At 38.2% G+C, this 23801-nt stretch overlaps 2 protein-coding genes across 2 annotated transcripts; both read right to left on the bottom strand.

Moving 5' to 3' along the window:
- Positions 1-13525: 13525 nt before the first annotated feature.
- LOC106549170 (olfactory receptor 2J2-like) lies at positions 13526-14449 on the bottom strand. The gene has a single exon (XM_014066746.2). It carries the CDS (start codon positions 14447-14449, stop codon positions 13526-13528), a length of 924 nt encoding a protein of 307 aa, XP_013922221.2.
- A 4307-nt stretch (positions 14450-18756) lies between these two features.
- On the bottom strand, positions 18757-19695 carry LOC148046437 (olfactory receptor 5P56-like). The gene has a single exon (XM_087714732.1). The coding sequence runs from the start codon at positions 19693-19695 to the stop codon at positions 18757-18759; it is 939 nt and encodes a 312-aa protein (XP_087570858.1).
- Positions 19696-23801: the final 4106 nt, after the last annotated feature.

Genomic DNA, 23801 nt, shown 5'->3' with positions numbered 1-23801 from the left:
ATTCATCTCTTTTTACTCTCAGTCTCTTCCTTAAAGTCACTGTCAATATGAGACTTAATAAATCAGCTGTTTATTTCTGAGAAGTTTCTGAAAGATCAGACATGATTATCAGTTTAACTCTGATTCCTCTAACTTGGTTAGAGGCTCGGAACCACAAGCTACAAAAGTTTCATCTTTTTTAATTACTGAAAAGCTACTGCAGAATGCTTCATACTTTAAAAGGGAAGAAAAATGGGACAGTATTAAGAGAAATTTTTAAGCAAAGGCTCTTAATTTAGTTGAAACTCACAATAAAATGATATAGCACTGCAAAGATTGTACCTTTTTCATCATTCAATGCAATCTAATACTAATATAATGGTTTAAAAATTGTAGATCTACACTCTAGCATCTAAAGTAATGTGTTACTGCTAATTAATGCTATCTAACATACAATGAAAATGTTGTTTCTGAAAGATAACCCCGGGAAATGCTGAATAGGAATTACAATAGCAGCTGTTGAAGCCTGTGTCTTAAATTTGTCAGATAGCCAATATCAGTTTAATTCTAGAAATGAAAAAATGATAAAGACAAAGAAAGTGAGGAAGAGGTATAACCAAATACAACCACACAAAAAATTAACAATACTGTCCTTAATTATAATATAAATGCCAGACTCACACAATTTTGCTGTGTATGCTCATAGACATATACCTCTGCAGTTTTTATTTATATTTTATATTATTTGTCAATCATTTACAAAATAATTGGTGTAAGAATAAACATGAATATGAATGAAATGGGTATGAATAACTAGGGACAGTAGGACAGGGACTGCAGGCCCGATGATGCACTTATGTACACCCCTTACAGACTTTTAGGAATGGGGTGAGGTCAATAGTAGACAGTTTAAGGTTGAATTTATGGGGATTTGAAGATGTAACAACAGAGTCAGGTAGCGCATTACAGTCATTGACTAGTCTGTTGCTGAAGTCAGATTTTCTGCCATCAAGTTTGGAGCGATTTACATTGAATTTGTATCTATTGTGTGCTCCTGTATTATTGCAGTTGAAGCTGAAGTAGTCAATGATTGGTAGAACATTGTAGCAGATAATTTTGTGTACTATACTTAAGTCCGACCATAAATGTTGTAGTTCTAGGTCAGTGGTTTCCAAACTTGGCAACTTTAAGACTTGTGGACTTCAACTCCCAGAATTCTCCAGCTAGCTCTTTTGGCTGGAGAACTCTGGGAGTTGAAGTCCACAAGTCTTAAAGTTGCCAAGTTTGGGAAACACTGTTCTAGGTTATCCAAGCCCAAAATTTCAAGCCTTGTGGTTTGGGTATTCTGTTGCGATCAAAGGAGCAGAGGACTTTTCTCATGAAATACCTCTGGATTCACTCAATTATATTAATGTCCAATAAACAGTGCGGATTCCAGACAGATGAGTTGTATTCAATTGGTCTAGCAAAGGTTTTGTAGGCACTAGTTAGCAATACAATGTTACCAGAGGAGAAGCTATTAGGTTAACAACTTATAATGCCTTTTTGGCAATGCTGTTACAGTGAACTCTAGCGCTTAAAACATTTGATAGGAGTACTCCAATGTCCTTGACAGAGTGAGGGTTTTCTACAAGGTTGTATCTGCCTAGTTTGTATTTGGCCTTCTGATTTTTTTTTAGCAATGTGTAGGACAGAGCATTTGTTGGTTGAGATTTGGAGTTGCCACTTTTTTGACCATTCAGACACAAAGTCAAGGTTACATTGAAGGGCAGTAGTTAAAACTATTGTATGCTCAAAATGTAAAATTTGAATTTGGACCATCTAAAACTCAAGCAGTTAGTTCGTAAAGGCCCTGGGGTTATCTCGTCTCATCTTCTTCACTGAAGGATATTTTACAATTCATCTTCTAAGGGAATGGGGTGTGAAAGTGGAGGACTAACTCCTTCTGTGTTTCTCTGAGTCTGGTCTAATCAGAATATTGTGATGGAAGGAGGCTTTGAACTTCTGTTGTCCTTGTTAATAGCAAGGAATCCAAAATACATTTCACAGTGGCAATCCAGTTTGTTTTAATCAATCTTTAACAAAGGAGAGTCCATCACCTTCTGGAGCCGAAATTGATTTTCCTCCAATTCTAATAGGGTGGAGAAGTCTTTGGAGTTTGGAAAGATGCTGCTGTGTTTCCATGACTTTTTCTATTCTATTCGTAATTTCCAAAAGCTTAACCTCTGGTGATGTCCCTTTTCTCAATCCATAGTCTTTAAAAGTCTACATAAAGATGATTTTTTTTAAAATATGCATTATGCAGTCTACCTTCATCCTAACTTGGTCAGTAGCTGGGAAGGAGTCCTTTGACTGACATAATGTGTACACAAGAAAATAATAACAATGTTATGTTGGATATTGTAAATATATGTATTGTAAACTGCCTGTTATTTTATGCTAAGATGGGATATTTTATGCTAATAAATAAACAAACAAACAAACAAACAAACAAAGTTTCTTCATCATTACATTTTGATAACACAACATCACAATATTTATTTTTATTTTAATCATTTTATTTAAAAATACATGATTTTGACTAAATGCTTATGAAATACCACTCTATTTTTAATTATATTTATTTCATATTGAAGAGAATCCTAGGAGAATGAAATATTTTATGAAATATTTCAAAGGCAGAATATTATATTTCCTTGGATGAGAAAAGGAGAAACATGCTGTTGAAAAGCAGCCTCCACCTTTGTTAATAGCCTCAGAAAGACTAAGCCATCTTATCCATAAGACAAAAGACCTTCAGCTCCAGGGTGATAGGATTAGCCCTCACTCAAAATCCAAACTAGGCCAAAGCGATTAAGCCATAATAGGAATTGCCCAACACCCTTTCAGAATATAAGGCTCTACATTACATCATCACCCAGCAAGATTAAACCAAGCGTTGGACACTGACAGTCTACAAGTTACCTGGATCCCCGCATAGCCCTCTGGGAGTCTGATAACCAATAAGATACATTACTTGCACAGGAACAGGAAGCTCTAGGGCAAGGCCCAAGTCAGTCAGTTAGTCAGTCAGTCAGTCAATCAGTCTCTCTCTCTCTCTCTCTCTCTCTCTCTCTCTCTCTCTCTCTCTCTCTCTCTCTCTCTTTCTCTCTCTCTCTCTGTGTGTGTGTGTGTTTGTGTGTGTGTGTGTGTATGTGTGTGTGTATAATTGCTTCAAATATTTTATAATCCGAGTTTAGTAATGAAATTGGCCTGTAATTTTGAATTTCTTGTAGGTTGGTTTCTTCTTTTGGTATTAATGATATTATTGCTTCTGTCCATGATTCAGGTATCTTGGCTTTTCCTAAAACTTCGTTAAACATTTCCACTCCTAGCTCTTCCAATATTATTTTATTATATTTGTATAACTCCACCGGTATTCCGTCTGGTCCTGGGGTTTTATTATTTTTCTGTTTTTTTCAGGACTAATTCCACTTCAGCTAACGTTATTGGTCTGTTTATCGCCTCCCTTTGTTCTTTTGAGATTGGTGTTACCTTTTCTGCGTTTAAATAATGTTTTATTTTGATTTCCTCCATACTATCTTGCGCGTATAGTTTTGCAAAGTATTTATGAATAATATGCTTCTTTTCTTCCACTTTGTATTGAATTCTTCCCTCATCATCTTTTAATTGATATATCATCCTTTTTTTTTTCTTTCATTCTTCAATCTGTTTGCCAGCCATCATCCAGGTTTGTTGGCTTGTTCAAAGTAATTTTGTCTGGCCACTTTAATTTTCTATGCTAATTCCTTTTGAGTTATTAAGTTGATCTTATGTTTTATCATCCCTCTTTTTCTTTTTTAGTTTTATTCTTTGGGTCTTTCCGTAGTTCATCCTCGGCTTCCATAAGTTCTTTTTGCATACATTCTTGTTGCTCTTTTTGTTTTCTAGTTTTCCTCGCCATGTAGGCAATTGTAAGGCCTCTTGAGTATACTTTCATAGTGTCCCAGAGATTTTGAATTGAGGTGTCTTCTTTTTTCTTTATTCTAAAAAATAGTTTTAATTCTTTCTCCAGCATTTGAGCGTATTCTATTTCATTTACAATATTTGAATTCATCATCCATCTTTTTCTTCTTCTCTGACCTTTCCATCTTAATTTTATTGGATTATGATCTGCCCACTCATTTGCTTCTATTTCAATTTCATCTAATTGATTACATAGACCAGATGAAATCCAAGCCATGTCAATTCTTGATAGGGACTGATGGGGATTCGAATAAAAGGTATATTGCTTTCTTGTTTTGTGCCTTTCTCTCCAAATATCATGTAATTTATATTCCATTGCCATCTCAAAAAAGGATTTGGGCAATGTATTTTTTTTCTTTTTGCTTTCATAGTCCATTTTTTTATTCACGATTGCATTATAATCCCCAATTAAGCAAATATTTTCATATTCTAATTTCCTATAGAATTCCTCTTGTTTTTGATTTGGTGCATATATGACTATTAATAATATCAGTTTTTCTGTTGTCTCTAATTCAATCATTAGCATCCTGCCTTCTTCATCAGAATAAACTTCTTTGGAGTTTATTTTTTCCTTTATATAGGTTGCTATCCCTCTTTATTTAATCTGCCAGTGCTGTATATAATTTCCCTAATTTTTTTTCCAGTAAGTTCCTATGTTACCTTTTAATATGCACTACCTGTATACAGGTTATAGCTACCTTCAGTTTCTTAAGTTTATTAAACATATGTGCTCTTTTTTGGGGGGGGGGTGCGTTCAGTCTATTCAAGCTTATTGAAATAATCATTTCCTGGTTGATCTTTAGATGGGGTGTTTTTTGTTCCTTCTGGTTTGTATCTGACTTTTCCTTCTCATGCCTTCCTTTTCTGCTCTCATTATTTCTTGCCTCTGTTCTTCTTTCCTGTTTCTTTCCTTGTCTTCTGATGTTTCTCCCTCTTACTTCTACTTTCTAGGTCCTCTTTACTTCCTTGTTCTTCTTCCCCTGTGCAGTATTTTTCATAGAATTCCTGCGCTTCTTCTATATTCTCTATCTTATATCTTTTTCCTTGCCAAGATACCAGTACCCCTTCTGGTACCAATCATCTGTACATTATTCTGTTTTCATTTAATTGATTTGTTAAAAATTGGTATGGTTTATGTTGTTCACGAATTCTCTGTGGAATCTGTTTAAGTGTGATCAAGTCTTTTCCCTGGAATGTAATTGTCCATTCTCTAGTTTTTTTGTACACTTCATCTCTAGTTGTTGTTTTTTTGGCAAATCTTACATGCACTTCTCTCAGGAGCCTATGTCTTCTGGCATAATTAGTATGCACATAGGAAGCTTCATCGATGTCCCCTCTCAACTCTTGTTCTTTTCTCTGTAGAATTTCGGTGAAGATTTCGGTCATTTTTCCTTTCAGGTCTTCCTCCTTCTCTTCCGGTATGTTTTGGAGTCTTAGATAGAATGCAGCTCTTTCATGTTCAAGTCTGATTATTGATAACTCTAATTCTTTATTAACTTGTCTATATTCCAATTCCATTTTTTCCAACTTCTGATCTGTTTGTTCTATTTTTGTTTCGATGTTCTGGATTTTCTGTTCGTTGATTGCTAAGGCATTCTGTATCCTTTCAATTTTGTCATCCATGTTTTTGATATTTCCTTTCAATTCTCCCATTTCATTTTTCATTTCTTCATGATTCCTCCTTCATGATTTGTAGCCGTCACTTCTTGGCTTTTCATCAATGTCTCTTGTATCATCTGGAGCATCAATTGCATACTCTGCATTGTTGGTGCTGGTCCCATTGTTCCTGCCATCGTTCCGCCTTTCACCTGCCCCAATGCACTCTCAATTGATCTTTGATTCAAGGAGGGGGGTGTTGCCAAAATCATATAAGGTGTAGTTTTTTCACTAACTTTACTGAAGTTGCCATCCTTGCCCACAATTGCAGGAGACACTGGTGGATGGGAAGCCTGATGTGTTGTGGTCCATGAGTTTCAAAACATCAGATATGGCTTCATGACTGAATTACAAAAATGTAATATGAATCACAATCTGATTACACTATCAACTGGAAAACATTTAATTTTGGCCCTTGAAATTTAAAATATCCATATATTGCTATAAGAAATGGAACATACCATTTGTTTGGATTGGGTTTACTTGGGGTTTTTTTCCAAAATATATTACTATGTCAAGTAAAATGCCTAAATATATAGGTGCAATTTTAATAATTATAACTCAATGGCAAAAACTTAGGTTAAATTTATAGAATAGAATAGAATAAAATAACAGAGTTGGAAGGGACCTTGGAGGTCTTCTAGTCCAACCCCCTGCTTAGGCAGGAAACCCTACACCACTTCAGACAAATGGTCATCCAACATCTTCTTAAAAATGTCCAGTGTTGGAGCATTCACAACTTCTGGAGGCAAGTTGTTCCACTGATTAATTGTTCTAATTGTCAGGAAATTTCTCCTCACTTCTAAGTTGCTTCTCTCCTTGATTAGTTTCCACCCATTGGTTCTTGTTCTACCCTCAGGTGCCTTGGAGAATAGTTTGACTTCTTCTTTGTGGCAGCCCTTGAGATATAGGAATACTGCTATTATGTCACCCCTAGTCCTTCATTAAACTAGACATACCCAGTCTAGGTTAAGATTAATGCATTGTGTGTTTCAGGTTTCTTTTTGTAGTTTAGAAGCACTTGTAATTCTGGGATTCTTAAGAGAGAGAACCCTTCAAGTGAAATCAACTGTTCAATTTTATAAGGATTTTTTTTTAAAAAAAGGATTAAAGTTAACTTCAGTTCTGTATCTAATTATGGAACAAAGAATTAGGCTACCCAATTTGGGGAAATCAGGTTTAAAAAATCTTCCAACTCTTCCTAGCACAGTACAAAATAAACACACCCCAACCTGAACTTTCTGCTTTTCCACATTAACATTAACTTTTCCACATTAACATAACTAGCAATTTCTGTAACACCAAATCTTTCTAATCAACAAAGCCAAGATCATTTTTTTCATAAGCATAAATTACAGAAGTGACAGCCAAATAAGAACATATTTTCCTCTTTAAATAATCAGTTTAACCATTCCTGCTTTATCTTCCTTGCTATGGAAATAATATGCATTTCAATTTGCACCTAACAATTTTTGTGAGCTGTCACCATTTTTATTTACAAAATTAATTGTATACTTTCAAATTCTTTGGCTTTACTGCCCTCTTCTCTTCCTCCTTGTATCTCACACACCCTTTTTCTTGTTCCATTTCCCTCCCTTAATTTCTTTTCTTCTTTGTATTTTATACAATAAAAATAAGAATGATAACATTCAAAAAAGAAATCTAAAATATATTTGATATTACTTGAGAAGGTAATTAATTTGGGGAAGGGGATAAGGGTAAAGGTTTTCCTTGTGCATATGTGCTAGTCATTCCCAACTCTAGGGGGCGGTGCTCATCTCTGTTTCAAAGCCAAAGAGCCAATGCTGTCCAAAGATGTCTCTGTGGTCATGTGGCTGGCATGACTAAATGCTGAAGGCACATGGAACCCTGTTACCTTCCCACCAAAGGTGGTTCCTATTTTTTCTATTTGCATTTTTATGTGCTTTCAAACTGCTAGGTTGACAGAAGCTGGGACAAGTAACAGGAGCTCACTCTGTTATACAACGCTAGGGATTCGAACTGCCGAACTGCCAACCTTTCCGATCGACAAGCTCAGCGTCTTAGACACTGAGCCACTGCATCCTGGGGAAGGGGATATTTTATGTCTATTGGACCTTTTAAAGGATGTTTTAAGAAGTTTGAATAACAGATATTTGTGGGTGGGTGGGTGTACATTATATGGAAGTTGTTATTTCCTTGACTCATAGGATATACGTAGCTATGTCCAGCCATGGCTTCATTTCAGTTTTAAATCATAGCATAAGTTAATACAAAGTTGGAAAAAAATTATAATACTCAAAGATTTAAATGTGATTTTTAAAGTATATTCCTAAAGTAAAGAATTTTGTCATTTTCTGGAGAATTTTGGCTGTACCAAATCTCAGTTTCATCACATTATGTTAATGATAATAAAATTATATTAATAAAATAAAATGCAGGATATGGGCCTCTTATGTATTGTTTATAATATTTAATGCTGTAAAGAGGAGGCAATATGTTTCCATATGACCTAGTTTAAATAATAATCTGAGGGACTGAAATAATTCTAATTAATATTACATGGATAACTTATTAGTCTCTTCTCTATTTTATTTAACAAGTTTTTTTATTATGGTTGTTTATTTAACCACCAATAATGTATGTCAATTATTTTCTCACTTTGTGACAGCAAAAAAAAATTAAATACAGAAGGAAAAAATGACTTTCTGCTCAGTCTTTCTTTGGTCAACATATAAGAAATGTTGTCTTTGGAAGATTTAATGTCTATACGTTGCTATCACATATGTTTTCTATATTTTTCCAGTCAAAGAATGTCCAACATTTGTGATATTTTTTTTCAGAAGGAAAGAACCTTTTAGCTTTTATGATTCATTGTTCAAAAGAGAAAGTCTTTGTTTTTTTTTTCATTTTGCCGTCTTTAACTACTTCAGACTCCCAGGAGGTTTAATTATGGAGCAACAGAACTGTAATGATCTTTGGGAATTCTATAAATGAATAGCTTTGGGAATTCTATAAATGAATAGCTATTAGTTTATGAAATCCACAAATTTATTCCAAGTACTCAAATAAGGAGGGCAATGTTACGTAACATGTCTGTCCTGCCAGGCACTGCATAATTTTGCTGGCAATTTCATTAAGTGGGTGAAAACATCTCAGTGGATAAAAGCTGCCACCAAAGTCACTGAGGATCTAAAACTTAGAAGTGATGCAAAGTTCTTGTGTAATTATCATTTGTAGTATCCCCAGGGGAGGGGGGAATCATAGCAATAGCACCTAGACATATACCGCTTCATAGTGCTTTACAGCCTTCTCTAAGCAATTTTACAGAGACAGCCTATTGCCCCCAACAATCTGGGTCCTCCTTTTACCCACCTCAGAAGGATGGAAGGCTGAGTCAACCTTGAGCCTGGTGGGATTTGAACTGCCAAACTGCAGGCAACCGGTAGGCAGCAGAAGTAGCCTGCAGTACTGCACTCTAACCACTGCGCCACCTCGACTCTCACATGGACTAATCAAAGAATGATATTTTTCTGCCCAATACATACGTAGAAAGTTAGCACCCACCCTTCTTGTAAATGAATGAAATATTTTGAGGAATATTTTTAAAAGGCAGGATAAAATATTTTTCCTAAAAGAGAAATAAAAGTCTTAAGGGAGACAAAAACTCAGAGCCCCCCCCTCCCCCTCCCCAGCAGATATTTTGTGCTCTCCGAGAATGATTGGGCCAGCCTATCTACAAAACTTCAGCTCCAGGATAAAGAGATTAAGACATGACTCTTTGGGACATAATAGGATTAATTCACTAAGACATAGAGCTCACTACTGTTGTGGGCCGCCAGCAGAGCTGGCAGCAGATTCAGACAATGAGGAGGTTGGGGAGGGACATGGACCAGTCCTGGAGTCTGGGGAATGCTCTGATGAGGCCTCTGTGTTGAGGGCAGAGAGGGGGTCAGAGCCATATGCCAGTTGTCAGCTGCCTTCAGAGTCAGGCATCAGTGATGCAGATAAACAGCTGGAGCCTGTTCCCAGTGTGTGCATGCACAGAGTTTCCAGACAAAGGAAACAGCTAAAGAACAGGGGTCGACTTGGGAGTAAGCCCAAAGGTGGACAGTGAATGGCCCCTCCCAAAGGAAATAAAAGAGGATCAAAGGGGGATTGGGGTTTGCAGGAGACAATTAGTTCGCTTAATTGGCCTGTGACTCTCTGAGACTCCTTACTAAGTTTTGCAGATATCAGCCTGGCAGCTCTCCAAGCCAGATAAGGTCTGTGACTGCAAATCCTCCCTTGAAAGACTTTGCTGTATGCGAATGAGCAGAATTCACAGTCAATTAATAAAATGATGTTTTTTGTCGGGACCAGGAGTTTGCTTCATGCTCTTGGGAAACCTAGGTCAGAACAACTACATTGCACAATCTCCTAAGGACATTGCATCAGCTCCAGCAAACTTCAACCAAACCTATCTTAGACAAACTCCTACATGGTTCCATGGGAGTCTGACAAAAGCCAATAGAATACATGTTCTTGCCCAGGAACAGGAAGTTCAAGTGCATAGCGCAAGAGAAGGTATAAATACCCCTCACTCTCAACTCCATAGGATCAGCTGCACCAGAAACCCTCATGTAGCTCCGCTTCATCATTAAACCATCTTTCCAATCAGCCTCCATGTTTCTAGTGTCTTTCTTCCAGCTTGGAACTGAACCAGATGGATATTTCTCCCAACACATACAATAAATCAGATCTGAGCCCTTAGCCTCCATGTTAAGAATCCCTTCTCTCAGGACCTTATTGAGAAAAGTTTTTTTTAATAGTATTTATTGAATTTTCCAACTTTTAAAAGACAAAACACAAAAGACAAATTTACACTTATAACAGCTTTTCCTTATTGGTATCAATATCTTTTGTAACAATCCTATTTCCAAAAATTCTATCTCAATTTCACTATCCAAAGTTATATCCTTATTTACGTTATTATAACATCAAATCAATATCATTTATTTCTTACACCTTTTACATTCTATCTATTATACTTTTACATTTTATACCTTAAGTTCAGTGGTGGGATACGACCAGCCATATCGGTGCCTGCTGGGAGCACCAGGTATCATTCCAGTATGGTGCTCTGGAGCCCCCCCCCCCCCATTCTCTTTATCTGTATTTGAGCTGTTTGGAGCTTCCACGCACGGAGCGCATGGCACCCGTGCAGCGCTCCGCCGAGCAGCTGGAGCATCATGGAGGCATCTCAGAGCGTCACGGAGGTGTCGTGGAGCATCACAGGCGGTAAGTATGCATGTGCGTGCCACACACGTTCATGTGGTGGACCCCTCAGCCCAGTTGCACCACATCGGTTGCACCAGGATCCGGAATCCACCACTGCTTAAGTTTTATGTTTACTTTTAAGCCAGGAATACTATCTATTCCAAATTTGATAGTACTCAAGTTTTTTCCCTCTCCTTCATTTCCATAGACAGTCTATCCATTTCTGCACATTCATAGATTTTCCTTCTTATACGTATTTGGGTCTGGAGGAGTATCTGTTTGTTTCCAATTCTGTGCTAGAATTATTCTACTTGCAGTTAGAATATGTAATGTTATTTATTGAAAAAAGTTGCATGATGCAATGACTCTCCCACCTCCTTCTAATCAACATTCTGAAGATAAGAAATAGTACAGGAATTGACATTTACACAGCTCAAATGGGTAGTCCTTGACCTAAAACAGTCCATTTAGTGACCGATGAAAATTACAATGGCACTGAAAAAAGTGACTCGTGACCATTTTTCACACTTACAACCATTGCAGAATCCTGATAGTCACATGATCAAAATGCAGGTGCTTGGCAATTGATTTTTATTTTTGACTGTTGCAATGGCCCAGGATCATGTGATTTCCCCTTTTGGGAACTTCTGGTAAGCAACATCAATAGGAAGTGAGATTCACTTAACAGCCGTGTTACTAATTTAACAACTGCAGGGATTCACTCAATTACTATGGCAAGAAAGCTCTTAAAACAGGGGAGGAAACATTTAACTGTCTCATTTAACAACAGATATTTTTGGTTCCATCGTGGTCATAAGTCGAGGAATATCTGTAGATATAAGCTACCTATTACTTAGAAATAAGTAATACTTCTTTATGGGTTGTTCTTTATTCCAGAAAATCTTCAGCTACACCTACGATACGATCAAGGATATACCTGTCCTTTCAAAAGCCCATTTCTAACAAAAGTGTTTTTTTCCCCTCAAATGAGTTACACTGAAAATGAGAGAGTCCGTTCAGATTGGTCTTGTGGGAGTTAAAGAGCCATGTTCTCCATTAAAGTGAGATCCTGTTGTATAAGAAGTATATCTGAAACAGTTTATTTGGATTTGTTTGCTTGTTTTTCACTTTTTTTAGTTGCTAATTTATTTTATTTCATCAAGCATGAATTAGATAACAGATATAAGTATAAACATGATTATGAATACATGAAATGAATATGAATACAAGGGAATATTAGGACAGGGACGGTAGGCACATTGGTGTGCTTATGCATGCCCCTTAAAGACCTCTTAGGAATGAGGTCGAGAGTAGTCAGTTCTGGGGGTTTGGGGAAGAAACCATAGAATCAGGTAGTGCATTCCAGGCATTGTCCATTCTGTTACTGAAGTCATATTTTCTACAATCAAGTTTGGAATGGTTTACCATAAGTTTGCATCTAGTGTGTGCACATTGTTGTTGGGGTTGAAATTGAAGCATTCATTGACAGATAGGACATTCTAGCAGATAATTTTATGTACTACGCTTAGGTCGGATCGAAGACAGCAAAGTTCTAAGTTGCCTAAGCCCAAAATTTAAAGTCTGGTGGCATAAGGGATTCTGTTGCGAGCAGAGGAGTGGAGGACTCTTCTCATGAAATATCTCTGGACTCGCTCAATTGTATTAATGTCTGAAATGCAATGCAAGTTACTGACAGATGAGCTGTATTCAAGAATTGGTCTAGCAAAAGCTTTTCATGCCCTAGTTTGCAGTACAATGTTACTGGAGAAGAAGCTTCGCAAAATTAAGTTAACAACTCTTAATGCCTTTTTGGCAATGTTATTACAGTGGGCTCTGGGGCTTAGATCATTAGAGATGAGTACTCCTAGGTCCTTGACAGAGTGAGGGTCATCTGTGAGGTTGTATATGCCCAGCTTGCATTTAGTGTTGTCAGCCTCTGCATTGCTGCCATTGAAACGGGGAGGGGGGGTATGGTATTTGGGAAGGGAATTGTTATGTGCTGGAGGAAGATTCTAGACACTGACCTGACCATCTTATTGTGCATGTGGAGGAAGGGAGTTTCCCGCCAAGGTTAACTGTCCAGCATTCCACCCTGGTGATGTTTTTTGAAGATATCTCCCATCTGACAGTTGGGTGAATTATAATTGGACTCTGGACTGGGGTGCCAAGGGGAGGGGATTGAATCATACATGATATTCTTTGCTTTTGCACCTAATTAACCAGATTCAGCTTAGCTTCGCTACTTTTCATTTGTAATTAGTAAAAGTACACTTAATTTCAAACAAATGGAGTTGAGTGGTTTCTTTCCTGATTATTAAATGAAGTCGCACCTGACAGGTGTTCTGATTTTTTGTTGCCAATGTGTAAGACAGAGCATTTGTTGGTTGAGATTTGAAATTGCCAATTGTTTGACCAGTCAAGGTTGCTATGTAGGACAGCAGCATTGTCAGTGGTGTTAAATAGTTTTACGTCATCAGCGAAGAGGACACAGTTGCTTATAATATGATCACAAAGGTCATTTTCTTATGATGAGTTTCTCTCTCAGTATTTTCTAGCCTCTCCATCAAATTTCAATGTCCACTTCTTAAATTAAAAAAAAACAAACCATTTCGTTAAGCAAGATGTGCAATGTTTTACCTTTTTCCCCTCAAAGTCTTCTCAACATTTTGAGTGCTGCTAAATGGATGTCTTTGTTCCTTAGAGTGTAAATGACGGGGTTAAGAAGGGGAGTGATTACAAGATAAAAGACAGCAATTTTCTTGTCCCGATCAGGAGTGGAGTCTGACTGGGGGACAATGTACATAGAGATGATGGTGCCATAGAATAAGGTCACCACAGCGAGGTGGGAACCACAGGTGGAGAATGCTTTGTGCCATCCTCCTGTTGACTGCATGTGCAATACAGAATCCAGAATATACCCATAGGAAGCCAGGATAATAAAAAGGGGAAGGAGAACAATGAAAGTCGAGAGACCAAAACCAATGACTTTGGTGATTCTTGTGTCTCCACATGCAAGTTTTAGCACAGCGGGTGGTTCACAGACGAAGTGGTTGATGACAACCCCACAAAAGGGATGATGAAAGGCGCAGAGGACATAAATTGCAGAGAACGCAAAACCAATGGTCCAACAGGATGTGGCCAGCAAGAGTTGGTGCAACCTGTCCATGGCTAAGGCATATACCAATGGATGGCAGATGGCCAAATAGCGGTCATAAGCCATGGCTCCTAACAGTAAACACTCAGTACTACCCATAGCCAGAGTCATGTAACCCTGCAGAGTACAACGCGCTAAGGAGATGACCCCATTGCCAGTCAAAAGGTGACTCAACATCTGCGGCAATGTGCTAGTAACATACCCAATTTCCATGCCTGCAAGATGGCTGAGAAAGAAGTACATCGGGGTATGCAGTTGAGAATCAACCCATACCAGTACGATGATCAGAGTGTTTCCAAAGATGGTAAGCAAGTAGATAAGGAGAACTATCACAAAAAGTAGCAGCTGGATTTTGGGATGACTAGTGAGCCCAAGTAGGATGAATTCTCGGGTGATGGTGTAGTTCTCAGCTTTCATCTTTCTTTCTGTCTGAGAAGAGAGGTGAGGCAGGGGCAAAATGAATGTCCCTGAAAATAGGGTGACCTTTAATAAGAGAATTCCTCCAACCAAAACATTTAATGAACAAATTCATTTTCTTTCAGATTTCCAGTATTGATTTTCTGCAGGCATCGTTCATATGTTTATAAGGAAAGGGTTTTTTTTATGGCAGCAACTTCATTTTTAGTGTATAACCTGTGTATAGAGTATGACATTGGATATAAAGAGCAAATAATGCATTATTTACCATGTGAGAATGAATGAACATCATGAACATTAAACAAAGAGCTGGGGGAGAAGGAATTTATCTCCACACTAAAAATCATTTTTTTAGTACAATCAGTAGATTAGTCACCTACCTTTTCTCTTACTACCCAATAAAAAGGGGCAAAGGATTGTAACTTGAAATAGTAGACAAACATATTGAACTTCACCAACATCTATATACTCCAAAGCCTATGGATATACTATTTCATGGCCTATGATCACTGTTTTGTATATGGATATGTTGGAAGGAAAATCCATCTGGTTCAGTTCCAAGCTGGGAGAAAGAAACCGGAAACATCATGGAAGCTGATTGGAAATAAATATTTATTGAAGAAATCAATATTGAAATAAATATTTATTGAAGAAATAAATATTGATGAAGCAGAGCCATCAGGGTTTGTGGTTCTGGTGCAACTGACAAAGTGGAGCTAAGAATGTATGGGTTTTTATGCCTTCTTTGGGATTTGTATTTGAGCTTCCTGTTCCTGTGCAAGAACATTTCTTTAATATTCTTGGTTGTTGTCTGATTCCTATGGAGTCATGGCTCACTCTATAGGCAAAAGGGGAAATGCAAATCCTAGGTGCTTGTCTGAGTTAATCCACTCAACCTTTTTGGCTTCCTAATTGCTTATTTTGAGTTTTCTGACTGACCCAATTTTTCTGAATGGATTATCAAATCTGCATTTCTAAAGGTTGACCTACTCAGTTTCTGCTTGGGGGCAGGGAGATTGGTTTCTTCCTCCCTTAAGTGTTTTCCCCATTTCTCCTTTAAGGAAATATTCTAGCCTGCCTTTTAAAAAATATATTACAAAATATTTCATTCTTCTAGGAGGGGGGCCTTCCCACAGGATTACCCAAGAAAAGGACAAGTGAACTTGATCTTAAAATTATGAATAAAGGCATCTGATTATCTGCTGAAATAATTATCTTTGGATGCCACAAATGACATCATATACATACAATAGGAGGTTGGAATGCGGTTATAGCATGTTTTGCTTGGTAGATCCTCATTTTTGAGATATGAAGAGATGTGGATTTGTATCAAAACTAGATAAATGTCTGAGGATCATTAAATGAAGATACTAAGGGACTTCTAAATGAAGTTGCATGCCATATGATGGAGATCTGTAAACCAAACTCAAAATTCAGAAATGTATTGCAGAACTAATTCAGAAATTTGTTACAGAACTAGTGTTAAAAGATTATCAAAGCCACAACAAAACAGAAATATGAATGGGACATTAGGACATTCACATGCATGACAATATATGGGCCTGAAACATGGCATATTATAACTTTATATACCACATGATCAACCACCTATGAGATGGAAAGATGAACTATGGAAAAATGTGCTCCTGGTTGGAACACTAGAACATTAGACAGAAAACAATTCCAACATCTGTAAATAATGTTGCAAGTGGTGAAACTACTCAATGAATATAATAATTGAAGTCTCAAAGTAGGCATTTGCACTATGTTCTAATTACTCAACCACTTTAACAATTGCTCCATCCCCAAAATTTTAAATCTTTCTCTAGGATTTATCCAACTCACCTGGAGACTTCAGCTAGTACTCTATCCGAGTAGCACTCTGTCTTACACAACATGATGTATAGAAGGTTTGAAATTTTCCTAAGGAAATAAAAAGGATATCAACCTTCTCCCTTGAGAATGCTACACTCCCTGTTGAACTTTTCTATAGATCATTATACATGTGCAACGGCTTATCTCTCAGGGGTATCTTACATACTAACTCTAGTATACATAAATAAATATCCACCACAGTATTCCCTTTCAGGTTAAGCACTATTATGTTATGCAAAAATCAGCAAAGTAATAATAAACCAAAGGAAAATAAATCATGAATAAAAAGGGGAGAAAGAGAGAGGGAAAAAAGAACAAATTCAATTCAAAGTTTCCCATTCAAATTCAAAGTTTCTTCTTACCTATGAGTTGGCCAATCACTCAACCAGTTCTTACACTCCGTTCCGACACCACTCCTGCTCAAAAAGCTTAATCCGGTTGCCCCAACTTTAAAGCAATCATTTGAATATGGTTGTCGCCCCCACTGTCAGTTTGGAGAGTTTTTCTCTAAACTACTGAGGAACTTGACAATTCCTCTTGGTTGCCTGAGATGCCTCTCCTTCTTCCCCATCCTTTCAAAATGGTTCCAGTCTGAAGCCCTCCCCCCTCCCCGACAGCAGTTTGTCTAGTTGGATTTTCATGGGGCTCATTAGAGACCGCTATTTTCCACCCGGTCTCACCGTGATGCTTCTAGTTTCTCCCTCCTTTCTTAGTTTTCTACCTGTCCTCCAGAGGTGGTATTCAGCCAGCTCTGACAGGTTCAGGAGAACCATAGCAGAGATTTTGAGTAGTTCGGAGAACTGGCAAATAGGCTGGCCCTTCCCCCACTGCCTCCCAGCCTCCTGATCTTCTTTCATTGCCCTGAATAGGAGAAAGGAGCTGGACAGCAGGTTAGTGGGGTGGGGAGAGAATGGGGACTTTGCAATATCCTTGCCCTGCCATGCCCAAAAGCCCTTCCCACAAAGCCACACCCACAGAAACAGTAGTAAAATGAAGTGTCCAAATGACTCTTTATTTGAATTGTACAAATAATGGACAAATGTATCATTTCATCAAGAACCAGTTAGGTGTATTAATTAAGGCATCAGGCTAGAAACTGGGAGAGTGTGAGTTCTAGTTCATGTTTAGCATGAAGCTAGCTGGATGATTTGGAACAGTTACTCTCTCTCAGTCCTAGGAAAACGGCAATGGCAACCATTGATGAAAAGTATTGCTAGGAAAACTATTCATGTAATCACTAGGAATAAAGACTTACTCAAATGCACAAAAATCATTTTGCCACATCTCGTTGTCGGTCCTTTCACGAGGACAAATTTAGGAATGGAATTTACAAAAAATATTAGAACTCTACTTTAGTGATAGAGGGTGTCTATATCTTGAAAACTTGACAGCATTTCCCCTTTTTTTCTCTCATACCAAAAAGTATCATGACAGGCCAATCTTGAGTTTCTTTCTCACATGTTCTTGTTTTCTTGGGATATGTTCATGTTTTGCCAATAAGTGCCACATATATCGCTTAAATAAAATCCTAGTAAGACCACACCTGGAATACTGCAACCAATTTTGGTCACCATACTACAAAAAAAAGATGTTGAGAATTTGGAAAAAGTTCAGAGAAGAGCAGCTAAGATGATCAAAGGCCTGGAGGCTAAAACATATAAAGAATGGTTGCTGGAATTGGGTATGTCTAGTTTAATGAAAAGAAGGACTAGGAGTGATATGATATAAGTCTTTGAATATCTGAAGGGTTGCCACAAAGAAAAGGGAATCAAGCTATTCTCCAAAGCACCTGAGGGCAGGACAAGAAGCAATGGATGGAAACTAGGCAAGGAGAGAAGCAACCTAGAACTAAGGAGAAATTTCCTGACAGAAGAATTAATCAGTGGAACAACTTGATTTCAGACATTGTGAATGCTCCAACACTGGAAATTTTTAAGAAGATGTTGGATAACGATTTGTCTGAAGTGGTGTAGGGTTTCCAGACTAAGCAGGGAGTTGGACTAGATGATGTCCAAGGTCCCTTCCGATTCTGCTATTCTACTCTACTCTACTCTACTCTACTCTACTCTACTCTACTCTACTCTACTCTACTCTACTCTAACCTAACCTAACCTAACCTAACCTAACCTACCCTACCCTACCCTACTCCACTCCATTCTCCCTTCTTCACTCCCTCCTCTACCTCTACTTCTACCTCTGCCTCTAAACCATCACACCCACCCCAACCCACTCCACCCACCCTACTCTACTCTGTTAGGTTCTGTTCTACTCCATTCCATTCCATGCCATTCTCCTGCCTGCTTTTCTGCCGCATCATCCTTACAAAAGAGCAGAAACAGTTAAAACTGCCTGGTATTATGTTTATATCTTCCTCCCTCAGTTGAAAGAAAACATAACCAAACACCAGCCCAGCAAGATGTCAATGGTCATATTCATTGCTCTAAGCCCAATCTTCTCGCCATCTTGATCACTGCTGAATGAATCTCCTTGTTCCGCAAGGTATATATGACGGGGTTAAGCAGGGGAGTAACTACTAGGTAACAGATGGTCATTTCCTTGTTGTGAGAAGGACCTGAGTCTGGGTGGGGAATAATGTACATAGAAATAACCGTGCCATAGAACAAGATGACAACGGTAAGGTGGGACCCACAAGTGGAGAAGGCCTTACTCCTTCCTGCAGTTGACCGCATGTGCAATATAGAATGCAGAATGAATCCATAGGAAGACAAGATAACTGAAAGGGGAATGAAAACCATGAAGGCTGATAGACCAGAGACAATGGCTTTAGTCATTTTTATGTCATCACATGCAAGCTTCAGCACAATAGGAAGCTCACACATGAAGTGGTTAATGAGGTTAGGACCACAGAAAGAATGACGAAAAGTACTGACGACATAAATCATGGAAAATGCACAGCCAGTGATCCAGCATGTGCCAACAAGCAGCACCTGGTGGAACTTGCTCATGGCTGTAGCATACAACAAGGGAGAGCAGATGGCCAAGTAACGGTCATAGGCCATGACACCCAACAGCAAACTTTCAGCACTGCCGATGTTCAAGGCAATATAACCTTGGAGCATGCAACGTGTTAAGGAGAGGATTCCACTTCCAGTGATCAGATGGGCCAACATCTGAGGCAGCGTGCTGGTGACCAACCCAATCTCCATCACAGCAAGATTGCTAAGGAAAAAGTACATGGGTGTATGTAGCTGGGAATCAGCCCACACCAAAGTGATGATCAGCAGGTTGTCAAAAAGGATAAGCAAGTAGATCAGGAGGAGCACCCCAAAGAGCAGAAGCTGGGTCCCTCGATGACTTGTGAGTCCCACCAACATGAATTCTTTAACAGAGGTTAAATTCTCAGTTCCCATCTGGCTTACTACCTGTAAGATAAAAGAAGTTGTTGAAAGATAGTGAAAAATCCCTAAAAATTAAACAATTCTTTTTTTTAAAAAAATAGGATATCCATAGAAAATAATGTAGGCAATAATCAAGGTTAAATAGTCATGTCAGTCTGTCTCAGACTTTTAGGAGTTCCTTTAATCAGGAATCTTTCTGGGGAAAAAGTTCTTTTAACAAAATTATACATAGAGAACTAATATTCTCTATGTATAATTATGAATTCCATATATATTAAAAAAATTTAAAAAATATGAATTTCATATGTTATGGAAATAATATATTACTACATTATATGACATTTGGTGCAAAAATTAGACAAATAAGTGACATGAGCATTTTTATCATCATGTAAAATAAGGGACATAGTGGCTCAGTGGCTAAGATGCTGAGCTTGTTGATCAGAAAGGTCAGCAGTTCGGCGGTTCAAATCCCTAGTGCTGCGTAACAAATTGAGTCCCATTATTTGTCCCAGCTTCTGCCAACGTAGCAGTTCAAAAGCATGTAAAAATGCAAGTAGAAAAATAGGAAACACTTTTGGTGGGAAGGTAACAATACTGCGTACTCCTTTGATGTTTAGTCATGGCGGCCACATAACCATGGAGATGTCTTTGGACAGCGCTGGCTCTTTGGCTTTGAAACAGAGATGAGCATCGCCCCTTAGAGTCAGGAACAACTAGCCCATATGTGTGAGGGGAGCCATTACCTTTTATACTATATGACATTTGATACAAAAATTATACAAATAAGTGATATGGGTACTTTTATCTCCATGTAAAATCACCATGCCAGTGGAATTTCTCAAGCATTTTTAATGAGATATTTTTTTTTATATCCCAATTTAATTTTTTTTACAAATAATTCAGTTCAGCAATCTTATCTAATAATTCTTCCTTCTCTTGTTTTCCCCACGACAACAGCCCTGTGAGATGATTTTGGAGGAGAGCAAGTGATTGGTCCAGTCATCCAGCTGGCTTTCATGTCTAAAGCAGAAATAAAAATTTGAAGGAAAATTCAAGAAAAGTGACATGTACTTACATGTAGCTTTTCTTGCATCCTACTCTCATGCCTGTTATCGATTTGGGTGTAATTTACTTAAAGAATTGTAAAAACAAATTTCATCAAAAGTTGTGTCATTTGATTTTATTAGTGATAACAATCACTACAGCTGCCTGTTTTGAGATATTGTGAGTCCTCCATCACTAGAGGTTTTTAAGAAGAAATTAGATAGCATTTGTCTGGAATGGTATAAGGTCTCCTGCTTGAGGAGAAGGTCCAACCAGGAGACCTCCAAGATCTTTCTATTATTCTGTATTCTATAAAAGCATCACCTTCACTCAACCCATCCAGTTGCATTGCCAAGATTAAAGCTGCTTAATTCTTACAGATCCCTTCAAACACTGCAGGGAATTCTGGGCTTCTCATTCTTCAACTATAGAAACCAGAAGCCTGAATTTCTGGACATCCACTGCAGAAATATCAGTCATCATGAAAAAAAATGGAAACATTATGACCAGATTATACCATGTGTGTCTTGTACTTTGCTGGAGATGCAAACACAATAAACCTGAACTATTGTGCTAGGATAAGTCCCAATAGGAGTCTTGCATTGAAGCACAAGACCACAAATTTTGTAGATCACAAATCTTATCCCACTTAGCTTAGTGGAATGGCAGCTTCCATGTTGCTTGTATCTTTCAATTTATATTACTTTTATTTGTTTCCTAGTATGATTTTTATTAGTAACCTTGACTATCACTGTTGTATCTTTTTATTCTTGATGAATGTATTTTATTCTCCTTATGTACACTGAGAACCTATGAACCGAAGACAAATTCCGTTTGTGTCCAATCACACTTGGCCAATAAAGAATTCTATTTTATTCTATTCTATTCCATTCCATTCTTATCAATTTTGCCATACCGTGCTAAGATTGCATCAACTAACCACCACTCTGAACACATGGCACATAGCTGACTTCAGCATCAGTCATTCAGGCTTTTGACCATAATGCTTAGTTCTTTCAGAGGTAGCAATGATTTTCCACCTAATTAAAAGCAACATCTTCCCTCACGTTCTCCTTCCTAACAAAATCAGATTCTGTCAACAGACTTCCAAATGGCAAAATGTCTTACCTTTCTGTACCTCTTAAACAGCACCAGCGTCTGTTGAGCAACAGTGAGAAGCAACTTGGAAATCCAATGGCTTTTCAAGGGAAGATTCTTAGATGTTCTGTGATATGTTCTTCGGATGCTTGAAAAGATTCTCTGTGCACCGAGCTGGTTAATGTAATGACTAGCAACTAACAGAAAATACTTAGCTGAATAAAGCACAGAGAAATTCTAATTACTATTCTATTATTTTCTTTCCTGTGCCAATTACTTTCGACTCCTTAATTTCAGAGTTATCATTCAAAAGGTAGTAGGCTGAAGAATGAGAACACATGATTTTATTAGTAAGTTTTTGAAACTGGGAATTGCCTTAGATTAAATCAAAACAAAGAGTCACCCAGGTTAGACAAACTATCTGAATGACCTTCCCAAATCCTCAGCGGGATGCTGTTCCATATAATTTACTGAAGGCTTTTGATGATATCAACTCTTCTTTTTGGTGCAAAGTATATTTTCAGTAAATCAGTAAGTTATTGTTTCTTGATCCTTGTAACAGCTAACTGTGGTTAGATTCAAGCCCACTTATCCTTGCTTTTCCGTCTTCTCCCAAATATTGACATTTGCTGCCTTGCTGTGCACGGAAACAAGATTGGAAAAGATCATAAGAATGATATGAATGTATTCCATGGAGGTTATTTCAGTTCCACTGGAACTTTGCTTTACTTCATTATAATTCATTTCTATCTCAATCTCTTGAGAACTGAAGTACTTGATTAACACAGTCAAATAAGATGGGTTCTTTGAGTAATTAAAACAAAGGTAGTCTTTCACTTTTGACAGTTGCTTAGCAATCTTTCAAATTTATGACTGACCTCCCCAGAGCTACTTATTTGTGTTGTTGTTAGTTGCGAAGTCATGTCCCACCCATCGCAACCCCATGAACAATGTTCCTCCAAGCCTTCCTGTCCTCTACCATCCTCTGGAGTCCATTTAAACTCACTCCTACTTCTTTGTTGACTCCATCCAGCCACCTCATTCTCCGTCGTCCCCTTCTTCTTTTGCCCTCCATCTTTCCTAGCATGAGGCTCTTCTCCAGTGAGTCCTTCCTTCTCATTCAGTGGCCAAAGTGTTTGAGTTTCATCTTCAGGATCTGGCCTTCTAAAGAGCAGTCAGGGTTGATCTCCTCCAGGAATGACCAGTGTGATCGCCTTGCAGTCCAAGGGACTCACAGGAGTTTTCTTCAGCACCATAGTTCAAAGGCCTCCATTCTTTGGCATTCAACCTTTCTTGTGAATTTCTTATTATTACCTGAATTCAAAGTTCTAATGGTCATGTGATCACATTTTGGGTGTTCAGCAAGCACACCACATTGACAACTATTTGCAGCACCCCACAGTCAAATAATTACAATTTATGAGAGGTTTTGCTGGCTTTTACTTCTGGTTTTTTGCAACAACAAAAAAAAAACACCAATTGAGGATGATGGATTCACCAAAGACAGCCATTGTTGACTTTATGACAATGACAAATGGCTAATAGTGAATCATTAGTTCACTTAATGGCTGCAGGGATTGCTTAATGGCCATGGAATTCACTTAACTGAATTCTGTTAATTCTTAACTGTTGCAGAGGGTATGCTGCAATGGGGCCGAGTGTCCACCATGTACACGTGTGCACCCACTGCCTGTGATGCTCCAGCTGCTCAGCAGAACATCAAACATTCACCACATGCTCCGTGTGCATGCGCAGATGGCCCAGTTGGGTCAAATAGAGATAAGGAACACGGGCAGGCAGGTGGGCCCTCCGAAGCACCGTACCGGAATGGTGCCGGCTGTTTCCAGCAGGCACTGGTGTGCCCGTACTGGGGCGTACCTGCCAAAACCCACCACTGGTGTGCGTCCCCTAGAAGAGACCCAAAGAACAACTGGCCAGCAGGAGGCGTAGAGGAGTTGACCTGGGTGATGGCT

Source organism: Thamnophis sirtalis, unplaced genomic scaffold (genome assembly GCF_051295495.1).
Source record: "Thamnophis sirtalis isolate CommonGarterSnake01/CBP01778 unplaced genomic scaffold, rThaSir2_p1.2 scaffold_4, whole genome shotgun sequence".
NCBI lineage: Eukaryota > Metazoa > Chordata > Lepidosauria > Squamata > Natricidae > Thamnophis > Thamnophis sirtalis.
Note: the sequence above shows the minus strand (reverse complement) of the source record. Positions and strands in the feature narration are given on the sequence as shown.